The 21,539-nt window shown below is 44.0% G+C and overlaps 1 protein-coding gene across 1 annotated transcript in view; it reads right to left on the minus strand.

Annotated features, from left to right (window-relative positions):
* Positions 1 to 20,041, minus strand: part of ttc21a (tetratricopeptide repeat domain 21A) — a 31,559-nt gene extending 11,518 nt beyond the window's left edge. Inside the window, exons 1-25 of the mRNA XM_048266996.1 lie at positions 19,881 to 20,041; positions 19,306 to 19,435; positions 18,984 to 19,094; positions 18,604 to 18,770; positions 18,109 to 18,231; positions 17,656 to 17,813; positions 16,133 to 16,217; positions 15,394 to 15,492; positions 14,724 to 14,919; positions 14,067 to 14,164; positions 13,460 to 13,654; positions 12,206 to 12,341; positions 11,541 to 11,698; positions 11,009 to 11,218; positions 9,373 to 9,611; positions 8,827 to 8,899; positions 8,448 to 8,558; positions 8,115 to 8,139; positions 5,757 to 5,857; positions 3,300 to 3,479; positions 2,940 to 3,050; positions 2,378 to 2,459; positions 1,879 to 2,029; positions 1,400 to 1,561; positions 496 to 712 (exon numbers count right to left, since the gene is read on the minus strand). Of these exons, the coding sequence (XP_048122953.1) occupies positions 496 to 712; positions 1,400 to 1,561; positions 1,879 to 2,029; positions 2,378 to 2,459; positions 2,940 to 3,050; positions 3,300 to 3,479; positions 5,757 to 5,857; positions 8,115 to 8,139; positions 8,448 to 8,558; positions 8,827 to 8,899; positions 9,373 to 9,611; positions 11,009 to 11,218; positions 11,541 to 11,698; positions 12,206 to 12,341; positions 13,460 to 13,654; positions 14,067 to 14,164; positions 14,724 to 14,919; positions 15,394 to 15,492; positions 16,133 to 16,217; positions 17,656 to 17,813; positions 18,109 to 18,231; positions 18,604 to 18,770; positions 18,984 to 19,094; positions 19,306 to 19,435; positions 19,881 to 19,907 (3,345 nt within the window). The 5' untranslated portion in view covers positions 19,908 to 20,041. The remainder of the gene's footprint in view (positions 1 to 495; positions 713 to 1,399; positions 1,562 to 1,878; positions 2,030 to 2,377; positions 2,460 to 2,939; positions 3,051 to 3,299; positions 3,480 to 5,756; positions 5,858 to 8,114; positions 8,140 to 8,447; positions 8,559 to 8,826; positions 8,900 to 9,372; positions 9,612 to 11,008; positions 11,219 to 11,540; positions 11,699 to 12,205; positions 12,342 to 13,459; positions 13,655 to 14,066; positions 14,165 to 14,723; positions 14,920 to 15,393; positions 15,493 to 16,132; positions 16,218 to 17,655; positions 17,814 to 18,108; positions 18,232 to 18,603; positions 18,771 to 18,983; positions 19,095 to 19,305; positions 19,436 to 19,880) is intronic.
* Positions 20,042 to 21,539: the final 1,498 nt, after the last annotated feature.

Genomic DNA, 21,539 nt, shown 5'->3' on the forward strand with positions numbered 1-21,539 from the left:
CCTCTTTCTACTTTTTATCCCCACTTTGCACAAATAGGCTTGACACCAGACATACTCCCTTTCACTGCATTTCTTGCTTCCAGCAACTATATGCATGTGACAATAAACTTCCTTGTATCCTGTATCCTTGTATATTGGCGAGATGAAGCCTGTAGGCTACTATTGCCTGCTCAGCTTAAATCTGGCCTTACAGGCGATTGTCACATAGAATAGCCTATAGAACTGGAATGTCATATCAACAATATGGCCGCGGTGGTGTTTGCGAATAAGCCCTATTACATTAAAAGCAAACAGCATTTCAGTTAATTGTTTCACATTCACACCTAGATTCACAGAAAGAGCCCTTAGTACACTGATGCTTAATGGTTGATGGTTTTAATGCTTAAGATGCCACTTTATATTGCCTAAGCATGGTAGTGTATGCGTATTATTTTTCAGAGTGTTTTAGCCTGGTGTCAGTGCACCCACATGTTAGTGTGGCAGTGCCGTTCTCACCTTGCCGGCCATCATGTCGCTGAAGGCAGTGGCGGCGCTCTGGACGAGAGGCTCCTCCTTGGTGTGGAGGCGCAGCAGGTTGAAGAGCAGGTGGCCGCGCTGCACGCCGGCCTTGGAGCGTGGACACAGCTCCTTCAGCAGGCTCTGGGCGGTGGTCAGGCCCACCTGGGTCCCCTCGTCCCCCTTGCTCTCTGCTGGGCCGTCGCTGGGGGCACTCCTGGGGAACACAGAACAGCTGGAGCATGAGTCACAGAGAGACACAGCCACTGGACTAAACTACAGAGACACAACCACTGGACTTCACTACAGAGACACAGCCACTGGACTACAAAGAGACACAGCCACTGGACTTCACTACAGAGACACAGCCACTGGACTAAACTACAGGGAGACAGCCACTGGACTTCACTACAGAGACACAGCCACTGGACTACAGAGAGACACAGCCACTGGACTTCACTACAGAGACACAGCCACTGGACTAAACTACAGAGACACAACCACTGGACTTCACTACAGAGACACAGCCACTGGACTACAGAGAGACAGCCACTGGACTTCACTACAGAGACACAGCCACTGGACTAAACTACAGGGAGACAGCCACTGGACTTCACTACAGAGACACAGCCACTGGACTAAACAGCAGAGAGACACAGCCACTGGACTAAACTACAGGGACACAGCCACTGGACTAAACTACAGAGACACAGCCACTGGACTAAACTACAGAGACACAGCCACTGGACTTCACTACAGAGACACAGCCACTGGACTTCACCAGAGAGACACAGCCACTGGACTACAGGCTGAGCACAACAGGCTGCGGGTAGTGGGTGTGTGTCTGTCTGTGTGTTTGTGTGTGTGTGTGTGTGTGTGTGTGTGTGTGTTTGTCCAGCCTCACCCCTCATCCTCTGTGCTGGGCTGGAACATCTGTCCGGCGAATGTCTCCTTGTCTGGGTTCAGACAGATCTGGACCATCAGGTCCAAGGCCTTTTCGCCCCACTCAGAGTCCTGCCGGGACTTATTCAGGTGCATCAGTGCATCGGTCACCTGGTTCCTGTGCCTATACACACACACACACACACACACACACCACACACATACCGCACAGACACACACACACACACACACACACACACACACACACACACACACAAACAAAACAAATAGATGTACAGTATGCACAAGCAATTGACACAAGCATGACATAGACACACATATACCCATATTTTCCACATACACACACACACATTTACATGATGTATGATTTACAGATAAGCAAGCGTGCTTCCAGATCAAAGCAGATGCAGAACAAAGCACAAAGCAGATGTGTTTTCCAGAGATTCCTGCGGTCCACAGACTGTGGAGACTGTCTCTCACCACAGGTAGAGCCCTCTGCAGTAGTTGTAGCCAGCGTCATAAGGAGCCTTGCAGGAGAAGCGCTCACACACCCTGAAAAACGGCACAATGTCCTCCAGCTTCCCAACTCTCCTCAGGAGCTCTACAAACTTGGCCATGACCCGGAAGTTATCTGTAGAACATGAAATACTCTATGATCATACTTGCTGAACTTTGGGGATACTTAGGTCCTAGCAACTGAAATGACCCATTGATGAACATACAAAGTGTTTGTCTCTGTGTGTGTGTGTGTGTGTGTGTGTGTGTGTGTGTGTGTGTGTGTGTGTGTGTGTGTGCATATGTGTGGGGTGTGTGTGTGTGTGTGTGTGTGTGCATATGTGTGCATAATGTGTGTGTGTGTGTGTGTGCATATGTGTGTGTGCATGTGTGTGTATGTGTATGTGTGTGTGTGTGCGTGTGTGTGTGTAAGAGAGAGAGAGAGAGAGAGAGAGAGAGAGAGAGAGAGAGAGCACTGAGAGACCTGGGAGGTGCCGGGCCAGGTCTGCATACACCTTCACAGCTTCCTCATGCTTCGCCTGGCGGAACAATACGTCTCCCAGGAGCTGCGCAGAGAACCACACCAACACACATGCTCAGCTAAGGTTGAACACACACATGCTGAACCACACACCGACACACACACGCTCAGCTAAGGTTGAATACACACATGCTGAACCACACCAACACACACACTCAGCTAAGGTTGAACACACACATGCTGAACCACACCAACACACGCTCAGCTAAGGTTAAATACACACATGCTGAACCACACCAACACACACGCTCAGCTAAGGTTGAACACACATACTGAACCACAAGACTTATGAGTTTATGTACACTATGGGTACACCCAGGACGACCTCCAGCATCTGAACTAAAGGAGTTACAGTAAAATGATGCCATTGCATATACAGTACATTTGTGTGTAATCTGTGTACATGTCAAGTGCAACTCTCTAACACTCTGTGGGGACTGTCTGTCCAGTGTTACAGTGTTGTCCATGTAGGGCCTAGCTGTGAGGAGTAAAGGGCGGTAGGCACCATGGTGGCATCCGGGTGGTTGGGCTGGGACGTCACTGCTGCCTCACAGTGGTCCCTGCACTGGTCCAGTTTGTTGTGCTTCAGATACAGCTGAGCCATCTCCAGTGAAATCTGCACACACAACACACACATACACAAAGCTCTGGGTCAGTACTTGATCCAAAGCAGCGTGTTTGTGTTTGTGTGTGTGGTGTGTGTGTGTGTGTGTGTGTGTGTGTGTGTGTGTGTGTGCATTATTGCATGTGTGTGTGTGTGTGTGCATTATTACATGTGTGTGTGTGTGTGTGTGTGTGTGTGTGTGTGTGTGTGTGTGTGTGTGTACTGTATGTGTGTGCATTATTGCATGTGTGTGTGACTGACGTTGGCGTCTGCAGGTGTGTGGTGCAGGGCCTCCGTATAGCACAGGATGGCCTCCTCCAGGTGTGGCCTGATGCGGGCCAGGGCACAGAAGAGCCAGGAGGCCACGGCTGCCTGCTGCACCAGCTGCTCCGGCTGCTCCACGGACACACGGCGCAACACCTTCCTCTGGAGGGACAGAGCCTGGGGACACACACAGAACACCTTAACACACACACACACACACACACACACACACACACACACACACACACACACACACACACACACACACACACACACAAGCCTCCTCTGCAAAAATGATTAAGAATGGATTTCAAACAGAGTTGTGTGTTCAGATATGAATCTCATATGATACTCTCTCACTTATCATAACTGTATTACCGTATGGGGCCAAGCCTCCCAGACAACCGTCAAACCAGTCACATCATTATACAAACAGGCACTGAAAATAATGGACCAGAAACCAATAACATCACATCACTGTTTAATTTTACTTAATTTTGCTGCCGCTAAGGTGCGTCTAGATTTCTAGGCTATAAGTTTTCTTTTCTTAAAATAATTTTTAAATGCGCAAATAATCTGGCGCCCTCTGTACTTTGTCTATTTGTCATGAAAACAAAGGCAAGGAGCGCGGCCACAAGAGGAGCAGTGGGTGGTAACTGCACAGTAGAGGGGCGCAAAACTTCTTTCGGCCAGTCATGTTTTTCAGTAATAGGAACCCGCTTTTAGAATGAAACACAAACAGAACATTTAGCAGTAAAGTAAAACATTGGCTGAAAGTAAATCAGGGATGTGACCACTAAGACACGACGTTTCGCACACACACACACACCCTCTATTGTCTGTGTTTTACTGTACTGTCTGTGTAGATGCCTGGCTGTTCGTGAGATAGGTGAGTTTATGGGCGGTTGGGTATCTGGGGGTTGTGTAGCACGTGATGTGATGTTTTGCGCCTGTGTTATTGTATGTTGTGTGTGACTCGCTGTTCAGATAGGTGAGAGTTTATGGGTGCTAGGAATCTGGGGGGGTTGTATTGTATGTGATTTGCTGTCTGTGTTATTGTATTTGTGTATGTTGTGACTGGCTGTCCGTATAAGTGAGAGTCTGCGGGTGTCTGGGGGTTGTGTTACGTGACTTGCTGATTGTGATGTTCCTATATGTTGTGGTTGTCCTGATGTGCATGATTAGGGTATGAACACTAACATTACCCTTCATGTTTTGTTGGTCTCTATGTGTATAGAGGTGTATGCACACGTATACTACACTTTTTAGACTACTTTTAGACTACAATATGTTTTTAGAAAGGTCTGACCAGGGACTGGGATTGCAAATTAGCCAACTGGCTAGAAACCTTTTATGTAACACATCTACAGACATTGTTATAGCATTGACTGTGATAGCTATGTATGTAATAATGTGCGCTGCATTGTCCGTGACAAATAAACTAATAAATAATAAAAAAATAAAATAAAATATCCAGACTTTATTGCATGTCTGAAAAGAGGGATCACACTGGCCAGCGGCAAGCGTAATGCAACACTCAGACCACAATAAGTTCTATCTCGTTCCTAAGTAACACAAACGCTTTGCCTAAACTGACAACTGAACATGCTCGCGTTGCGCTTTGAAAGTTGAACCAAGTTCAACGGTAGCGTTACGCAAGCGCTGCCACTGTTCCGCTAGCGCTGCCACTGTTCGCTAAGCGCCTGCCGCTTAGTTGCCACCGCTTAGCGCCACACAATTCGCTTAGCGCTGCCACTGTTCCGCTAGCGCCACTGTTCCGCTGTTCCGAAGCATAGAGAACAATAGGAAACCTGCCGCTTGCCACTGGCCAGTGTGATCCCCGCCTAAGGGAGGGAGGATATGGACCCTTTCAAGAGAGTTCCATTATCAGCATCATAGTTGGCCCCACAAGACTTCCTTTTAAACATTCCATATGTTATCTTAATGCAGAGGAAGTAGATTGGGGCCCAAATAGAACGTTCAAACATTGTTTTTGTTTACCTTGTTGAAAGGGTCCATAGAGTGAGGGGGATGAGGTAGAGGAGGATAGTGAAAGGGATGGGGGATGGAAGGAGAGACAGACAATGACAGAGAGAGAGAGAGGGAGGGGGGTAAACTAGGAGGGAGGGAGGGAGAGAAAGAGGGAGAGCATAGGGAGAAGTAGAGAAAGGGCAGATAGGAGAGATGAGGCAGGGAGGGAGGGGGGAGAGAGGGACACCATGAGCAAGACAGGAGAGAGGAGATAGAGGAGACAGGAAGTGAAAAGAGAGAGAAAGAAAGAAAGAGAGATAGAGAAGAGAGAAAGGAGAGGGAGAGAAAGTGACAGATATGGACAGAAAGGCAAGTTACTAGTCCCATCTCAGTTTGGCTGTGCAGTTGCTCTAACTGTTGTGGTGAGTTTAGCAGTGGGGTTTGGTGAGGTGATTGTGAGAGGTTGGAGCAGAGGTGAGTCACCTTCTTTAATGTTTCCTCTGGAGAGACATTTATTTCCTCTTGGATTCGCGCCAAAACCTTCAGGTACCCCACATAACTCAACATGGTGGCCAACTCACTCGCTGCGGAAAGAGAGAGTGAGAGAGAGAAGCATCAGTCACCTCTTTTATGAGATCACTTTCAAGGACACCAGGAAGAAAAGGTCTCAAAATGTATCTGTGTAGTTTTTCAAGGAAAACCAATACCTGTCTCTGTTTGAGCTCACAGAGGATTTACAGTATTTACAGATTTATAGTTTTGATATTCAAGATTACTTTATTATGTATATCTCATAATACTTGTATCATATTTGTATCATGGGTTTTGTCTCTGCAACACTGCAGCAATATATAATAATAATAAAATAGTATGTGTTAAGGATGAATGAATCCTTATGAATCCCAACTAAGTGTTAAGTAGTTGGGATTCATAATGCATACCGTGTGAAGGGACCTTGCTACAGGCCTTCATGGCTCAATGGTTATTAAAGCTTATGACTGTCCCATCTTATAGGGATGTACAGTATGTATTTGTATATGTACTTGTGTATGTATGTAGGTATGTATATGGCATATGCACATGTATGGTGTGCGTCTGTGTGTACAGTCTGTGTGTACCGGCATATATGTGTGTATGTGTGTGTGTGTGTGTGTGTGTGTGTGTCTGTGTGTGTGTGTGTGTGTGTGTATGTGTATGTATGTATGTATGTATATATGTATATATGTATATGTATGGTGTATGTCTGTGTGTGTGTGTGTGTGTGTGTGTGTGTGTGTGTGTGTGTGTGTATGTGTGTGTACGTGTGTGTGTGTATGTATGTATGTGTACATATGTATGGTGTATGTGTGTGTGTGTGTATGTATGTATGTGTACATATGTATGGTGTATGTCTGTGTGTGTGTGTGTCTGTGTGTACGGTATGTATGTATGTATGTATGTATGTATGTATGTATATATGTATATATGTATATATGTATATATGTATATATGTATATATGTACATATGTATGGTGTGTGTGTGTGTGTATGTATGTATATATGTACATGTATGGTGTATGTGTGTGTGTGTGTATGTATGTATGTGTACATATGTATGGTGTATGTGTGTGTGTGTGTATGTATGTATATATGTACATATGTATGGTGTGTGTGTGTGTGTATGTATGTATGTGTACATATGTATGGTGTATGTCTGTGTGTGTGTGTGTATGTGTATGTATGTATGTGTACATATGTATGGTGTGTGTGTGTGTGTATGTATGTATGTATGTATGTATGTGTACATATGTATGGTGTGTGTGTGTGTGTCTGTGTGTACGGTATGTATGTATGTATGTATGTATGTATGTATGTATATATGTACATATGTATGGTGTATGTCTGTGTGTGTGTGTGTGTGTGTACCTGTATGTATGTATGTATGTATGTATATATATATATATATGTATATATATATATATGTATATATGTACATATGTATGGTGTGTGTGTGTGTGTATGTATGTATGTATGTATATATGTATATATGTATATATGTATATATGTATATATGTATATATGTATATATGTACATATGTATGGTGTGTGTGTGTGTGTATGTATGTATGTGTACATATGTATGGTGTATGTCTGTGTGTGTGTGTGTATGTATGTATATATGTACATATGTATGGTGTATGTGTGTGTGTGTGTGTCTGTGTGTACCGGTATGTATGTATGTATGTGTACATATGTATGGTGTGTGTGTGTGTGTATGTATGTATGTGTACATATGTATGGTGTATGTCTGTGTGTGTGTGTGTCTGTGTGTACGGTATGTATGTATGTATGTATGTGTACATATGTATGGTGTATGTCTGTGTGTGTGTGTGTATGTATGTATGTATATATGTACATATGTATGGTGTATGTGTGTGTGTGTATGTATGTATGTATGTATGTATGTATGTATGTATGTATATATATATATATATATGTATATATGTATATATGTATATATATATATATATATATATGTATATATGTATATATGTATATATGTATATATGTATATATGTATATATGTATATATGTATATATGTATATACACCCTCACACAGAGGGACTCACAGAACCTCTCACACATCTCAATCCCTCATTCGTTTTTCTATTACACACATTCGCACAATGGTTTTCGTGGAATAGGGGGCCAGGAGCAGGCTTCACACATCTCAGTCCTCATGTGTTCCTATTACATACACTTGCACGCTGGTTTGAGCAGAATTCAAGGGTAGGTTTTTTTTTTTTTTTTTTCAAGAGTGCTGGGCTTAGAAGTAATCAGAAAAGGAGAAAAGGCTGTACTTTGAAGAGCACACTGAAGGAGGCTCTACAGAGGAGGCAAGGAAGTCAATGATGTTAATAAATGCAAAATGTGGCTTTTTCTCCTTTTCTGACACTGGTTTTAGCAACAATGTCTTCCTTGATCTTTATATCTTATAACTATACTGTATCTAATACAGTGTGTTTTATGCACTATGCACTGGAATAAAATGCAATTTCATTCTGACAGAAGCACAGAAACATGACTAATACATAAAGCTGAGGTTAGCGTGTAGCATCAGCAGTGAAATCAGGGTCTGTGAGGTCTAGATAGACAATCAGCACGGATTCCTGTCTGCCTGAGCTGTACTGTACCTTGTCATATTGGTGGGTTTTCACATATGCCTGGCCAATCTTCTGGGCAAACGTTGGGTCTTTAGGGGCTTTTTCTGTTGCCTCCAGGTAGACTGTGATGGCCTTCTCTGGCTTTGGGTATTTAACACATCAGCAATATACAAGTTATGGTTCAAGCCATCATCAACAAGTCCTTTCTATGTACAAGCAAAACACCATTATACAGGAGGCCATCAATTCATATAGACAAAGATTTTAATGCAACTGGAAAGAATCTAAGAGATTAATGGTTGATATATTTTTAATTATTTGGTCCAATAACATCCAGCAAAAGCACTAAAATAATTCCAACACACAAAAAAACATAACTGAACACGACACACTTCCATTTTCAGCATACCTCTTGAATTTTCATGTAGGCGTCACCTAAGAGAACACTCGTGTGAGCATTAGGTATCACTTCACAGAGCTCCCTAAAGGAACAACATTATGCCACTGGTTATGTTGTGTCTTGAATTGATTTAATATGTCCAACAGTAAAACAGAATGGTGTGAGTAAATACAGTACTGTTCTTGAGTGAATACATCTGGTCTTGGGATATTGCTTAAGTTTAGGTTTAGGATTAAGTTTTTGGTTAAACGAACACAGATGTGGGTTACACCAGTTAGCCTATAGCTTCCTTTCAGCTACAGGTTAGCTATGGACTAACTGGTCTAAAGTAACCCACTTCCAGTTAATTACGTTAAGCTAGGCAAACAATGCCAGGATAGGATATTGCACGTGCAAATAAGTGAAGGGTATGTATCCTCTTATCTAACTCTGAGGTAGACGGATATATGCTAATTTCCCAAAATGTCGCTGTGTTCCTTTAAGTTTGAAAATCACTAGGGTGACTCTGCAACCAAAGATTTTTATTCTCACCACAGTAATCTGCACAAGGCTCACCTGTAGCAGGCGATGTAGAGGTTTTTATTCCTCTTCCTGTCCAGGTAGATGGCCGCCATCTTCTCTTTGGCCTTGATGTAGTTGGGCTGACTGGGCTCGACGCTACGCAGCATGCTGATGGCTGTGTCCACCAGGTTCTTGGCCAACGCCAGGTCCACATTGGCCACGAGCACACGGCTCTCCTCCGGGGTGTCAGCGAAGCTAAGGATGGCGTCCTGCATCACCTTGGTGGCTTCGTGCTGCCCAAGAGAATAGCCAGGTGAGGTTACTATGGAGATCACTCCTGTTCGTGTAGGGTCACACACTACAGAAGTGCCTTAATTTGTATGAGGGCAGCAGTGGTCTACTGGTTAGCGCCTCGGACTTGTACCCGGAGGGTTACCGGTTCAAACCCCGACCAGTAGGATCGGCTGAAGTGCCCTTGAGCAAGGCACCTAACCCCTCACTGCTCCCTGAGCGCTGCTGTAGCAGGCAGCTCACTGCGTCGGGATTAGTGTGTGCTTCACCTCACTGTGTGTTCAATGTGTGCTGAGTGTGTTTCACCAATTCACGGATTGGGATAAATGCAGAGACCAAATTTCCCTCACGGGATCAAAAGAGTATATATACTTATACTTACTTATGTTTTTTCATTGATGACCAAGAGGCCTATTTTCATGAGCACCCTGTAGCTTTACTGCAACAAATATTTCTGACCCAGGGAAGTGTTCCCCTTTATTTTTCTTCAGGATTACACTTAGTTTTCATGACCAAAGATCGGAGAGCAGATTTAGGACAGAGCATCTCTGGAACTTTTGGTCATTACCATTCCAAGAATCAAAAATCTGGACCAAAGGTTGATAAGCAATGGCATCAACGTGCTTTCTGCATAGAAGACCGTTATTGTTTTGTCAGGTGGGCAAGCAAGTCAAGTTACATGATTACTGTCATTTTATCATACAGTCACACATGCATGTATCCTACACAAAGCTTAAAGCAGTGAACATTTCTGTGCCTAAAATGATCAGAAATTCTCTTAGCCATAATATATCCATTTCCTTATGTTGAACAAATTCTAGAACAGTGTCTGAGACCTTTAAGCCCTGCCCAATTACTAAAGAATGAAGGATATTCTCGGTTCAACACCTGGGTGGCTTTGCGGCTAGTGTTTTTTTAGCCTGAATGTTAATCCTCATATTATAAGTCGCTGGTAAATGAAAGAAACTAAATGTATATGAATGCACTTTGCCATCTTGAGGCCTACACAGCAGAATAACAGCAGGATTTCGAGGCTGAAAGCGGGTGTGTGTGTCCTATGCTCTATTTATTCTCCGTTGAGCCTGAGCGTGTTGGTGAAAGCGTGTGTGTCCTGTGCGCGTGTGTAGCACTGAGCCTAAGTGTGTGTGTGTGGACGTGTGTGTGTGTGTGTGTGTGGTGTGTGTGTGTGTGTGTGGTGTGTGTGTGTGTATGTGCATGCATGTGTGTCTTGTGCGTGTGTGTACCACTGAGCCTAAGTGTTTGTGTGGATGCGTGTGTGTGTGTGTGTGTGTGTGTGTGTGTGTGTGTGTGTGTGTCCTGTGCGCGTGTGTACCATAGAGCCTACGTGTGTGTGTGTGTGGACGTGTGTGTGGGTGTGTGTGTGTGTCCTGCACGCTACCTCTTCTCCGTTGAGCCGGAGTGTGTGAGCAAGCTCCAGGAACACAGAGGCCCTCTCACTGCTGGTGAAGGAGTCCTGTCTCCCTGGGATGGGCCTCCGGATGCCGGGCAGACTCATCAGGAGCCGCAGGGAGCGGATGGCCTCCTCCAAGTCCCCCATCTCACGCTGACAACGCGCTTTCAGCAGGTGGTACCCCGGCAGCTCACGCACCTAAGGCACATGTGTGTGTGTGTGTGTGTGTGTGTGTGAGAAAGAGAGAGAGAGAGAGAGAGAGAGAGAGAGAGAGAAAGAGAGAGACAGAAAGAGAAAGGGAGAAGATGATTTTATAGAAGAGAAAAGAGAAAGAGAAAAAGACAAGAAAGACATAAGCATACACATATAACATAAACACATAAAAACAAGCACACTAGACAGAAAGTAAGGCATAAAGGTATAAAGGATGCTGTATGAGGCAGAATCTATAAATAAAGTGCTGAGCAGGCTGCAGGCTGTGCTGCCTCAGCACTCAGCAGCGGCATGTGGTCTGTCTGACCTGGAAGTTGTGTGAGACGCCACACTCCAGACTGCTGAGGCACTGCTTGTAGTCGCGCGCCGCCAGGTGGATACGGGCCTGGAGCACGTGGGCCGGGGCCAGAGTGGGCTCCCGCTCCAGACACTGGCTCAGGTACGTCTGCGCCACCTTACAGTCACCTGCAGGATCACACACAAACACACACGGACCATGCACACACACGGACCCCGCACACACACATACACACACACACGGAGCATACACACACACACACACACACACACACACACACACACACACACACACACACACACACAGACTTAGAGTTGATGTAGAGATTATAAATACAGTATGTGTCCCACTACAGACACTGGCTCATGAACGCCTGCGCCACCTTACAGTCACCTGCAGGATCACACATACACACACACACACACACACACAGACACACACATATACACATGGACCATGAGCACACACACATACACTTACTGTTTATGTCCCTCATGCTTACCTTTTTTTTGTAAACAATGACAATGAGACTTTTATCATTGTGAAATTGAGAAAGAGTGAATGAACAGTGAAATTGCTTAAAAAAAAGAAAATGTCAGCGCCTTTAGATCTGATTATGCCTGATTATGAGTGGTTGAAAACCTTTTGAAAAGCGCACCGGCTGCTGGCCTCACCTGACAGGAACTTGACGAAGGCCGTGAGGTAGGAGCAGGTGAGTATTCCCGGAGCGGCCCTCAGAACCACGTCCAAGATCATGACACAGTGCTTCAGGCCAAAGGGCAGAGGCTGGCCCTGGGCATGGACCTCCGTCTGGGGAGGCAAGGGCACTTCAGTAAACACACTAAAGCACATGCGCACACACACAAACACATGCCATTCTCCTTATAACACTTCTACTAAAAAGCCACGTTCAGACCTGAGGAGACGAGCGATGAGAGACCACAGAATGTTCAGGAAATCAGGTTTATAGGCCAAGTAAACTCGTTATTCACCCGCGGAAAGTTTAATTTGGTATTTTGCACGTTTATTTTTTAAGCATTGCGCCCAGGGGTGTGGCAATTAACAACCTAGGGAGGGGCTTGGCGCGTTGTCTAAAAATCGCTATCATACACCACCTAAACCTGGTCAGAAGTCACTGGCGAGTTGTTCATATGCTATTTTAAGAGCGCATGTCAACAGTCATATTGGCAGGTGATCGGTGGCAGATGGTAATGACGGTTAAAAGGGATTAGGGGAGAGGCGAGAGACACGTATGGAGCACAGCTGAAGACGCACTGTCACGAGATATAAGCAACTCCTCTGCAGGATAAATGTTGTTTTATTCAGTCATTTGAGCAATATTAGGGTAAGTGTTGCTTTTTCCAGCCTATGTTTTCGGTGATAACCCATTGTCAGTCAATAGTGAAAGTAACTGCATATAACTGTCTTGTCATTGACTGACTCCTTGGTGAAGTTAGTTTCACTTTGCCAATGAGTTCAAATAATAGACGAGTGCAAATGTGTGAAGGCTATGCTAGGTTTTAGTAAAGCATGGTTTAAGAATGACTATTCCATACGGTCTCGCAAAGCAGCCTCCTTCAAATGCGTTGAATGCCAAAATACCGATGCATTTATTTGACATATCGCTACCAAGCCGTTAAAGGAATGACAGATGTCATTCTCATTGGTTTAAAATGATGTTACGCCCCAAACACACCCATATGACTGATTAAAAACCTAGGAACACCTTGTTGCGCCATGTGCTCCACGTTTGATAAACGAAACCCTCCCAATGTGAACTGGACATCCTACTAAATTTGAATAGACTTTTGACGAAAGGACGATGCACTTTAGAATGTCATGATAGGGCCCACAGTCAGTTGACTCAATCAGATGTATGCAGCACAGGTGAGTGTGTACCTGGTGTAAGAGGTTTCCAGCGCCCTCACCTGGATGTAGGAGAGGTGCAGCAGCACCACTTGGAAGAGGAAGTTGGGGTCGAGCCTGTACAGGTAGTCTGGGCCCAGGGGGACGCCCCTCAGTTGGAGCAAGTGGAGCTCCACAGCTTCCTTCAGCAGACTGGTCACACTTTCCTGCTCACCGCCATTCCTGTTTAATGAGAGCGCTCGCAGGAACGACACGTCCTAACACACACACCACACACACACGCACGCGAGCACACACACACACACACACACACACACACACACACACACACACACACACACACACAGACACAGACACAGACACACACACACACACACACACACACACACACACACACACACACACACAGACACAGACACAGACACACACACACACACACACACACACACACACACACACACACACACACACTAACATTGACACAGTGCTAAATGTAAGTGTGTGTATGTCTGTGCGTCACATAGTGAGGAGAATCCCTGGCTCTGCCTGACCTCAATGATGAACTCCAGCTGCAGTGTGTTTGTGTGGGTATATGAGTGTGTAGGGGGATGTGTGTGAGTGTGTGAGTGTGCGTGTGTGTGTGTATGCATGTGTGTGTGTGTGACATACTGCAGAGCGTCCTATTGTCTGCTGAATCTCAGTGAGGAACTCCAGCTGCTGGGCTGCCTCCACCTCTTCACCACTCAGCAACTGGCACCGCACCAGACCTGCAGGAGAACACACACACACACACACACACACACACACACACACACACGTTACACATACTGTACAGCATATTCACTTATGTAACATCCAAATGAAAATAGGCTTTCAACACCACTGACCCAACCTTTTGTACAACAAACAAACAAACAAACAAACAAATGAGCAAGGTAACATGAACCTAAACATTGTTTCATGTTTATCATGGACCAGCTGAAATGGCCAGTAAGTCCCGTAATAGTTAAAGGAGAACTCTGACAATTCTGACTGGCATTCACTGCGCGGGGATTAGTGTGTGCTTCACCTCACTGTGTGTACACTGTGTGTTTCACTAATTCACGGATTGGAATAAATGCAGAGACTAAATTTCCCTCACGGGATCAAAAGAGTATATATACTTATACTATACTTATAGTACTGTAGCTGCCTGGCTGCTCGAGCTGGGTAGCACCGTTTTTTTTCACGTCGACAGTACTCGGTGACCTCGAGAAACAGAGATATATGTTTTCCTTTAAGTGTTAAGTGTCCGTCAGACAGAGGCGGACGGTGTGGTGCAGGTACCGGTCAGGGCCGTTAAGCTGCTCTCCTCTGCTTTGAGGGCTGTAGAGAACCACTTGGTAGCCTCTTTTGGTTTGCCCTGGATCAACAGCAGGTGACCCAGCTCATTGGCAACGTCAGCATCTCCCGTGGCCTTGGCGTGGACTCGCAGCAGGAAGGGGACCAGGACCTGCAGCACTGCCGCGTCACTCTGCACACACTGCAGTAACAATGTGGGAAAACACGACCGTGAACAAGGGAGCTATTCAAAAACATGCACATAGTGGTTACTGTACTAGCTCCAGGTTTTTAAATAAACCAAGGGCCACATGTTGTATTTGTTATAATGCATTCCCAAGAACAAATATTATCTTGATAGAAATAATATACTGCCAGTGAAATGAATGAATGTGCAAATGAAAACACTGTGAAATTACTTTAATAAACCAAGGACACAATTATGTAATAAAACTTCCAGTCTATGGGATCTTCCAGTCTTTGTGGTTTTCCCCTTCAACAGAGAGCTCGAGTGACCAGTAGCTCTACTCACCAGCCTCACCAGAGAGATAGGAAGATAGAGAGAGAGACAGAGGGGTGAGTGATAGAGTGGTATAGACTGAGAGAGGAAGAAAGGAGAAGGGGTGGAGGGAAGTGATGGTGATGGAGCAGAATAGCGGAGAGCAGCTCTACGCACCAGCCTGCTGATAGGCAGGACCATGTCTGCATGGAGTTTGGGGTTGCTGGGCTCCTGCATCTCTAGGGCACTTATCAAGGACTGGAGGTGGTCCTTTGCCTGCAACACAAAACCCACCTGCCAGGTCACGTCACACTTTACACGCTACACGTTACACATTTGCCGACGACACTCCACTTTGGCAATCTACATGACCTATGCAATATGCAAACCAGGAATTAGAAACGGTTCAAGGAATGAAAAGGAAAACCAGAAACGAACACAATTTTTGGATGAACATAACCGAAAATGGGAACAAAATCAATTTCACTTGTTCTGGAGTGAAAACGCTATTTTCGGCTAATTTTAGATAGCCGGTTAATAACGATGGCAATATATATTACCAGTATGTAGGCAAATACTTACGTAATACTTTCAAATCTTGCCCCACACCTGAATTCAGACACAGTGTTTTTAACAGGTTTAAGGGTGTTGGGTAAAGAAAAGCCTATAGTATTGTGCCACCGGTCATAAATCAATTTGTAAAGGCAATGTCATTTTTAAAGGAACGTTATTAACATTCTTTTATAACATTCTAACCCGTTACCATTTAGAGGAAAGGCCTTGGAACACTGGAACAGGAAAAAACAATAATGTTTTTGCTCAGAATGACTGAAATGAAAATAATGACCCAAAGGACCAACAGGGTAATGTTTGATATTTGCCAGTGAACACACTGTACTAAAAACTCTGTAGTTACCTGCGCCAAGTCTCCATCTTTAGCCAAAGCCAAAATGACCATCATCTGACGTGCTCTCAAGTTCCACTTATCATGTTCAAAGATTCTAAAAACAATTACGAAAAGACATTTGAAAGACATAGCTAGAAGGACCGTTAGACTAATATAACTACAAATCACTTTCTGTGGACTAACTAAATGCCCTACAGTAATATTGTTAGATAATAACTCAAAGCAAATAAACAAAGGTTTCCATGGACTAACTGTTCCGGCCCTGCCAGTCTGTGTGTCGGGGTGCCTTATTAACTCCGCCCATTGGCACTGACGTGCCAGGGTGCTAGTTTCCCCTATCTGTTGCCCAGGTGTGCTACCCTGGAAATCCAGAGTTCCCGCGAGAGCACAATGGAATTGTCTCTGCAAGACACTCTGGCAAAGAGCAATGATGCACGTTACTTTTACCCCAACAAATTCGGGGAACCAGCTAAACTGATGAAGACAGCGCTGCAACGTTGGAGGACAGTACACATTGGTCGTAGTGTTATCCGATTGCGTCGAAGTCCGAAATCATTCAGAGTAAACAAGGTCTAGTGTTATCCAATTGCGTGCAGTGAGATTTTTAAATGCATGCTTGTTGCCGCCCCTCGAGTTGGGCCATTACATTGCTCTTTGCCAGACCCTTAATCTTTCTAGATTATCAGGGTCTGGATTTTCCAGGCCACAGGTGTGCCTGATTGGGAGCAATACTTAAGGCCTGCTCAGTCTGCAATCGGGGCTGTTCTTCTCCTGGCTTGGACTTGATTTGGTCTCTTTGCCGTTTTCCTCTATACTGACTAACACCACATTTCTATTTACTCTACATCATACTGACCTGCACTACACTTCTATCTTTATCCCTTAATCTTAGCCTCTGTTAACTTTATTTAATAAATTCCTTTATTATTATCTCAAAACTGCGTTTGGTCTTCCCTTCAATGTACATACGTGAGCCTGTACTGTATGTTACACTAACTAAACATCACTAAAACAGTTAGATAAAAACTTATAGCAAATAAACCAGCACTTTCCATGGGCTAACTAAATGTCCTACAAGTATGTTATGTATGACTGTTAGATTAGCCTGGAAAATCCAGACCCTGCTAATCTAGAAAAAGTAAGGGCCTGGCCACGAATAGTGAAAATGGCCCAACTCAAGGGGCAGCACCAAGCATGCATTTGAAAATCTCACTACACACAATTGGATAACAACGACCAATGTATACTGACTGATTACCGGACTTTGACGCAATTGGAGAACACTACGACCAATGTTTATTGACTGATTCGTTGCAGTGTTGTCGTCATCTGTTTAGCTCGCCTCAAGGCCTGCCTATATCAGATACACTGATGTGATTGGTTCCTTGCAAAGAAAAGGGTAAAAGTAACGTGCATCATTATTCATTGCCAGAGTGTCTCGCAGAGACTATTCAAATTGTGCTTTCGGGAGAACTCTGGATTTCCAGGGTACTGTTAGATAAGAACTCCAAGTAAATAAACAAACATGAGACCTGTCACACATCTCCCTGACGTGCTCCCAGTCCTGGCTGGCCATGAAGACGGCCATCTTGAGCGAGAGAGCTGGAGTGAAGGAGGGGAAGGAGGCGATGACCTGGTTCACCACATCCATGGCCCACGAGTAGTTCTGCTTCATCAGAAAGAACTCCACCTGAAAGACAGGACCAGCCATCACCCAGTGCTGTCTTACTGGCCTCCCTCACATTCCTTGTGTTTCTAGTCATCACTGCAGCGAGCTGAGTCTGTGGCTACAGGATGCTAAAAACACCAAGGTCACGCACTCTTCAGTTACCAGAGAGTTCACTTACTGCACTTTACTTACTGTACTGTATGCTGTAAATCACTATGGGACCAATACATAAATAAAGGCACACCTAAAACCACAGCATGAACGATGATTATTTTTTTTATTTTCTATTTTAATATTTTTTAAAATATCACTCCACCTTGCCAATAAGTCCAAACACATGAATGGAGTCCTGCACCCCGCTATCGAAGCAGTGCACAGCCTGGGACCTCTGCTGGTCTGTCTCGGAGCTCAACAGCATCCAGCCCTTCATGATCAAAGCCTGTCACAGAGTTGAACTTTTTGAAAGATGATGATCATCAACATGCTCTCTGTGTGCAATATCAAGAAATCCCTTAGCCTAAAAGTTGAATCTGTTTTCCTCTCATAGGCGATAAATAGTTAGATATACAGACACAGTATATAGTCAGGCAGACAGATAGATAGTGCGAGAGAGATACAGAAAGAGATGGATAGATAGAGAGAGAGAGAGAGAGTGTGTTTTAGAAAAAGTGTAGTGTTGCAGCAGCAAATCACAAAAAACACATGTTTAGAAAACTCTCACTATTGATTTCAACACTCCAGGTTCCCCTTTAAGCTGGCATTGTCAGGAAGCCGTTGTTGTTGCTTGTTCGCTGGCACACGTTGCACTGACCTGTGGTGAACTGTTGCTCATCTTCACGGCCCTGTCGATGTAGTCCCGGCCTTTAGCACAGTGACCCAACAACCACAAGGTCATGGCAGCGTACAGCAGCGCTTTCTCTCCCGCTCTCTTACGACTGGAGCGCAACAACGCCTCCAGGTCAGAAACAGCCTCTCGATCTGCATCACGGGACACTTCTGAAGTTATATGCAGCCTCAGTAATCATCTTAACCTGTTATTAACGTGTACTCATACAGAATTGATATGGATTTGTGAAAAAATCAAACTATACTAACTGTAACAAACGTATTCTTTCAGCATAATGCAAATACATTGGATACATGTGTGGCTATGTGAATGCAAAGGCTATATGACTGACTGTGCGAACTGACCAACTGTTTCACATTTTCTGTGTGCAAATATCAGGGCCAGCATGGATGCAAGAGAGACACTGGACTTGTCCTTTAGCTGCTGCAACTCTCGCATGGATTCTTGGGTTCGACCTGTAACCCATTAAGCCAGAGCTTGAGAGTGATTTAATGTTTCAATTTAATGATTTAATGTCAATCAATCACTATTGTCTGGTCAAATGAACATGTTATTTACATTCAATATCAAATATAATCTTCCCCGTTAGTTTATTCTGCTAATCCAATGGTTTTGAGTGGATAAGTATCCTACTGAAATATGTAATCCAATTTTGAGGGGGTTTACCTTCCATCAAAATGCTAAGAGCTTTTAATAGCTGAAGCACTGGGTCGTGGTGATACATTTTCAGATACTCTACTGCTGAACTGATGGCTTGTCGATACTGCCCATCTCGGAAGTAGTACATAACTGAAGCCTGAAATAAATCAGTGAAGTAAGATTAATTTCAATACATCCTCAAAATGTCTCTCCAACTACCTGGTAACGATAAGTAAATGTTACCGTGTCGCTGCACGTCATCTCAACTTTATCATGGTGTAATGTTAACTTTACCTTATCATAACATCATTTGTCATGTTAAGTCAGCTAGCTTCTACACCTGTTTCTATGTTGTGTGTTCTTTATATTACTGTAAGACTAATAACTACCATATTTGTTACTTTATATAGCTGAAACTAGGTCTACTTATAATTTCTAGAGGCTGTCGATAAGTTAAAAAAAACGTCAACAGTAAGAAGCTAACATTATAACTGTTAATGTTAGCCTCCTGTGATTTACTCCATGCCAAGATAGAACTGTTCGTGATAACATATTCACGTTACGTGATAACGCATTTGGGTTTTCTAGCCACTGAAACTTACTAGGCATACTGGGTGATCTTCAGCCATAAGTGAATCAATTCAGTATCGGTTGTTTCAGATATATTGTCAGCTATCACAGTTTACGCAACCTCACTCTCCCTAAGCACTGTCGTTACGAGTCTGAGATTGTCAACAGGAGGTGTTCAGGGAGAGCGCTCAAGTTTGGCGTAGCACTATTTGGTTGCTTAACAACCAAGGACCAACCGGGAATATTTCGGGAAGACTCATCGATTACCATTTGACTAGGAGGATCATACATTCGTTTACATGAGTTAAAAACACAAACACGCACACACAAAAGAAGTTAACTATGTTAACTATAAATGTGACTATAAAAGGTGAATTTAATTAATAGCGAATCTTTCCAAAAATTGTTCCAAAAATCTTACTAAGACTACTTGAGCTAAGCTGAAGCCCTCTAGATGGCGCCATTGGCCTCCGTGTTCTAAAAGGTCAGCATCTAAACCAGAATGTTTCAAGAGGAAGATCCTAACCAAAGATGCTTGATTACTCCGCTTTAACCCTCTCTGGCCTAACGGTTGAATAGGCTACTCTGGTGCACAAAGTCGCAGTTTAAGAGGTGAGAGTTTGTTTGTTCGCACTCTAAATAAATCCAGTCAAATAACAGCATGAGAGCTGGGCTACACATGTAAAAAGCATATCCTGACTACAAGCCTGTTGCTCTATGTGCTCAATTTAATCTTTCTGCTTGGTCTACTTGATCCATCTGTAGACCTAGGCCTACACACAATAACACTGGTCCTAAATGCCCCAATTCGATTGAACTAATCATATTTTTATAGGCTTAAGCAGAATTCAGATAATAATAATAATAATACATTTAATTTAAACGCCTTTCGGGACACCCAAGGTCGCTTCACAGATAAAACAAATAGAAGAAAAAATATCAAAAAAGGAGGAAAATTATCAAAAATATATCAGTCCATTTAGCCATATCATAGTCCATAGGCTAGTCTGAAGAGATAGGTTTTCAGTTCCTTTTTAAACTGGGCAGTGGATTCACACTGCCTGATGTCATTTGGAAGTGAGTTCCATAGCTTTGGGGCTGTGTGGGAGAACACTATCTCTCCCATATTGCTGAGGTTCATCTTGGGCACCTTGAGCAGACAGCTGATGAGGATCGCAGCGAGCGGGAAGGGGTGTAGCTCTCCAATAGGTCGGTGATATAGTTGGGAGCAAGGTTATGCAGGGCCTTAATATCTTATGTAAACAGTAGGATCTTAAACTGGACTCTCTGGGTAACTGGTAACCAGTGTAGCTGTAACAGTACTGGTGTTATATGGTTTGTGGACTTGATGCAGTATTTTACAGGGTGGCTGTCAGCATGGCAAATAGATTGAATATTTTTAAGTTCAAATTCAAGTTCAAGTAGGCTAGTTTATTGTCATGTAGGCTACTCATAAAAGGAATTATAAGTAATGATATTATTTTGCTCAAGAGTCAGCTCAACTTTAAAGAATGAATTAAAAGTAGTAATTAAAAAGGTATGTTGTGTGTGTATGGGGGATATGGTGTGTGTGTGTGTGTGTGTGTGGGGGGGGGGGGGTTAATGAAAAGGTGTGCGCGGGGGTTGTTAGTGTGTGTGTGTGTGTGTGTGTGTGTGTGTGTGCGGCGTAATGGGGTGTGTGGGGGATCGGG

Source organism: Alosa alosa, chromosome 16 (assembly GCF_017589495.1).
Source record: "Alosa alosa isolate M-15738 ecotype Scorff River chromosome 16, AALO_Geno_1.1, whole genome shotgun sequence".
Lineage (NCBI taxonomy): Eukaryota > Metazoa > Chordata > Actinopteri > Clupeiformes > Clupeidae > Alosa > Alosa alosa.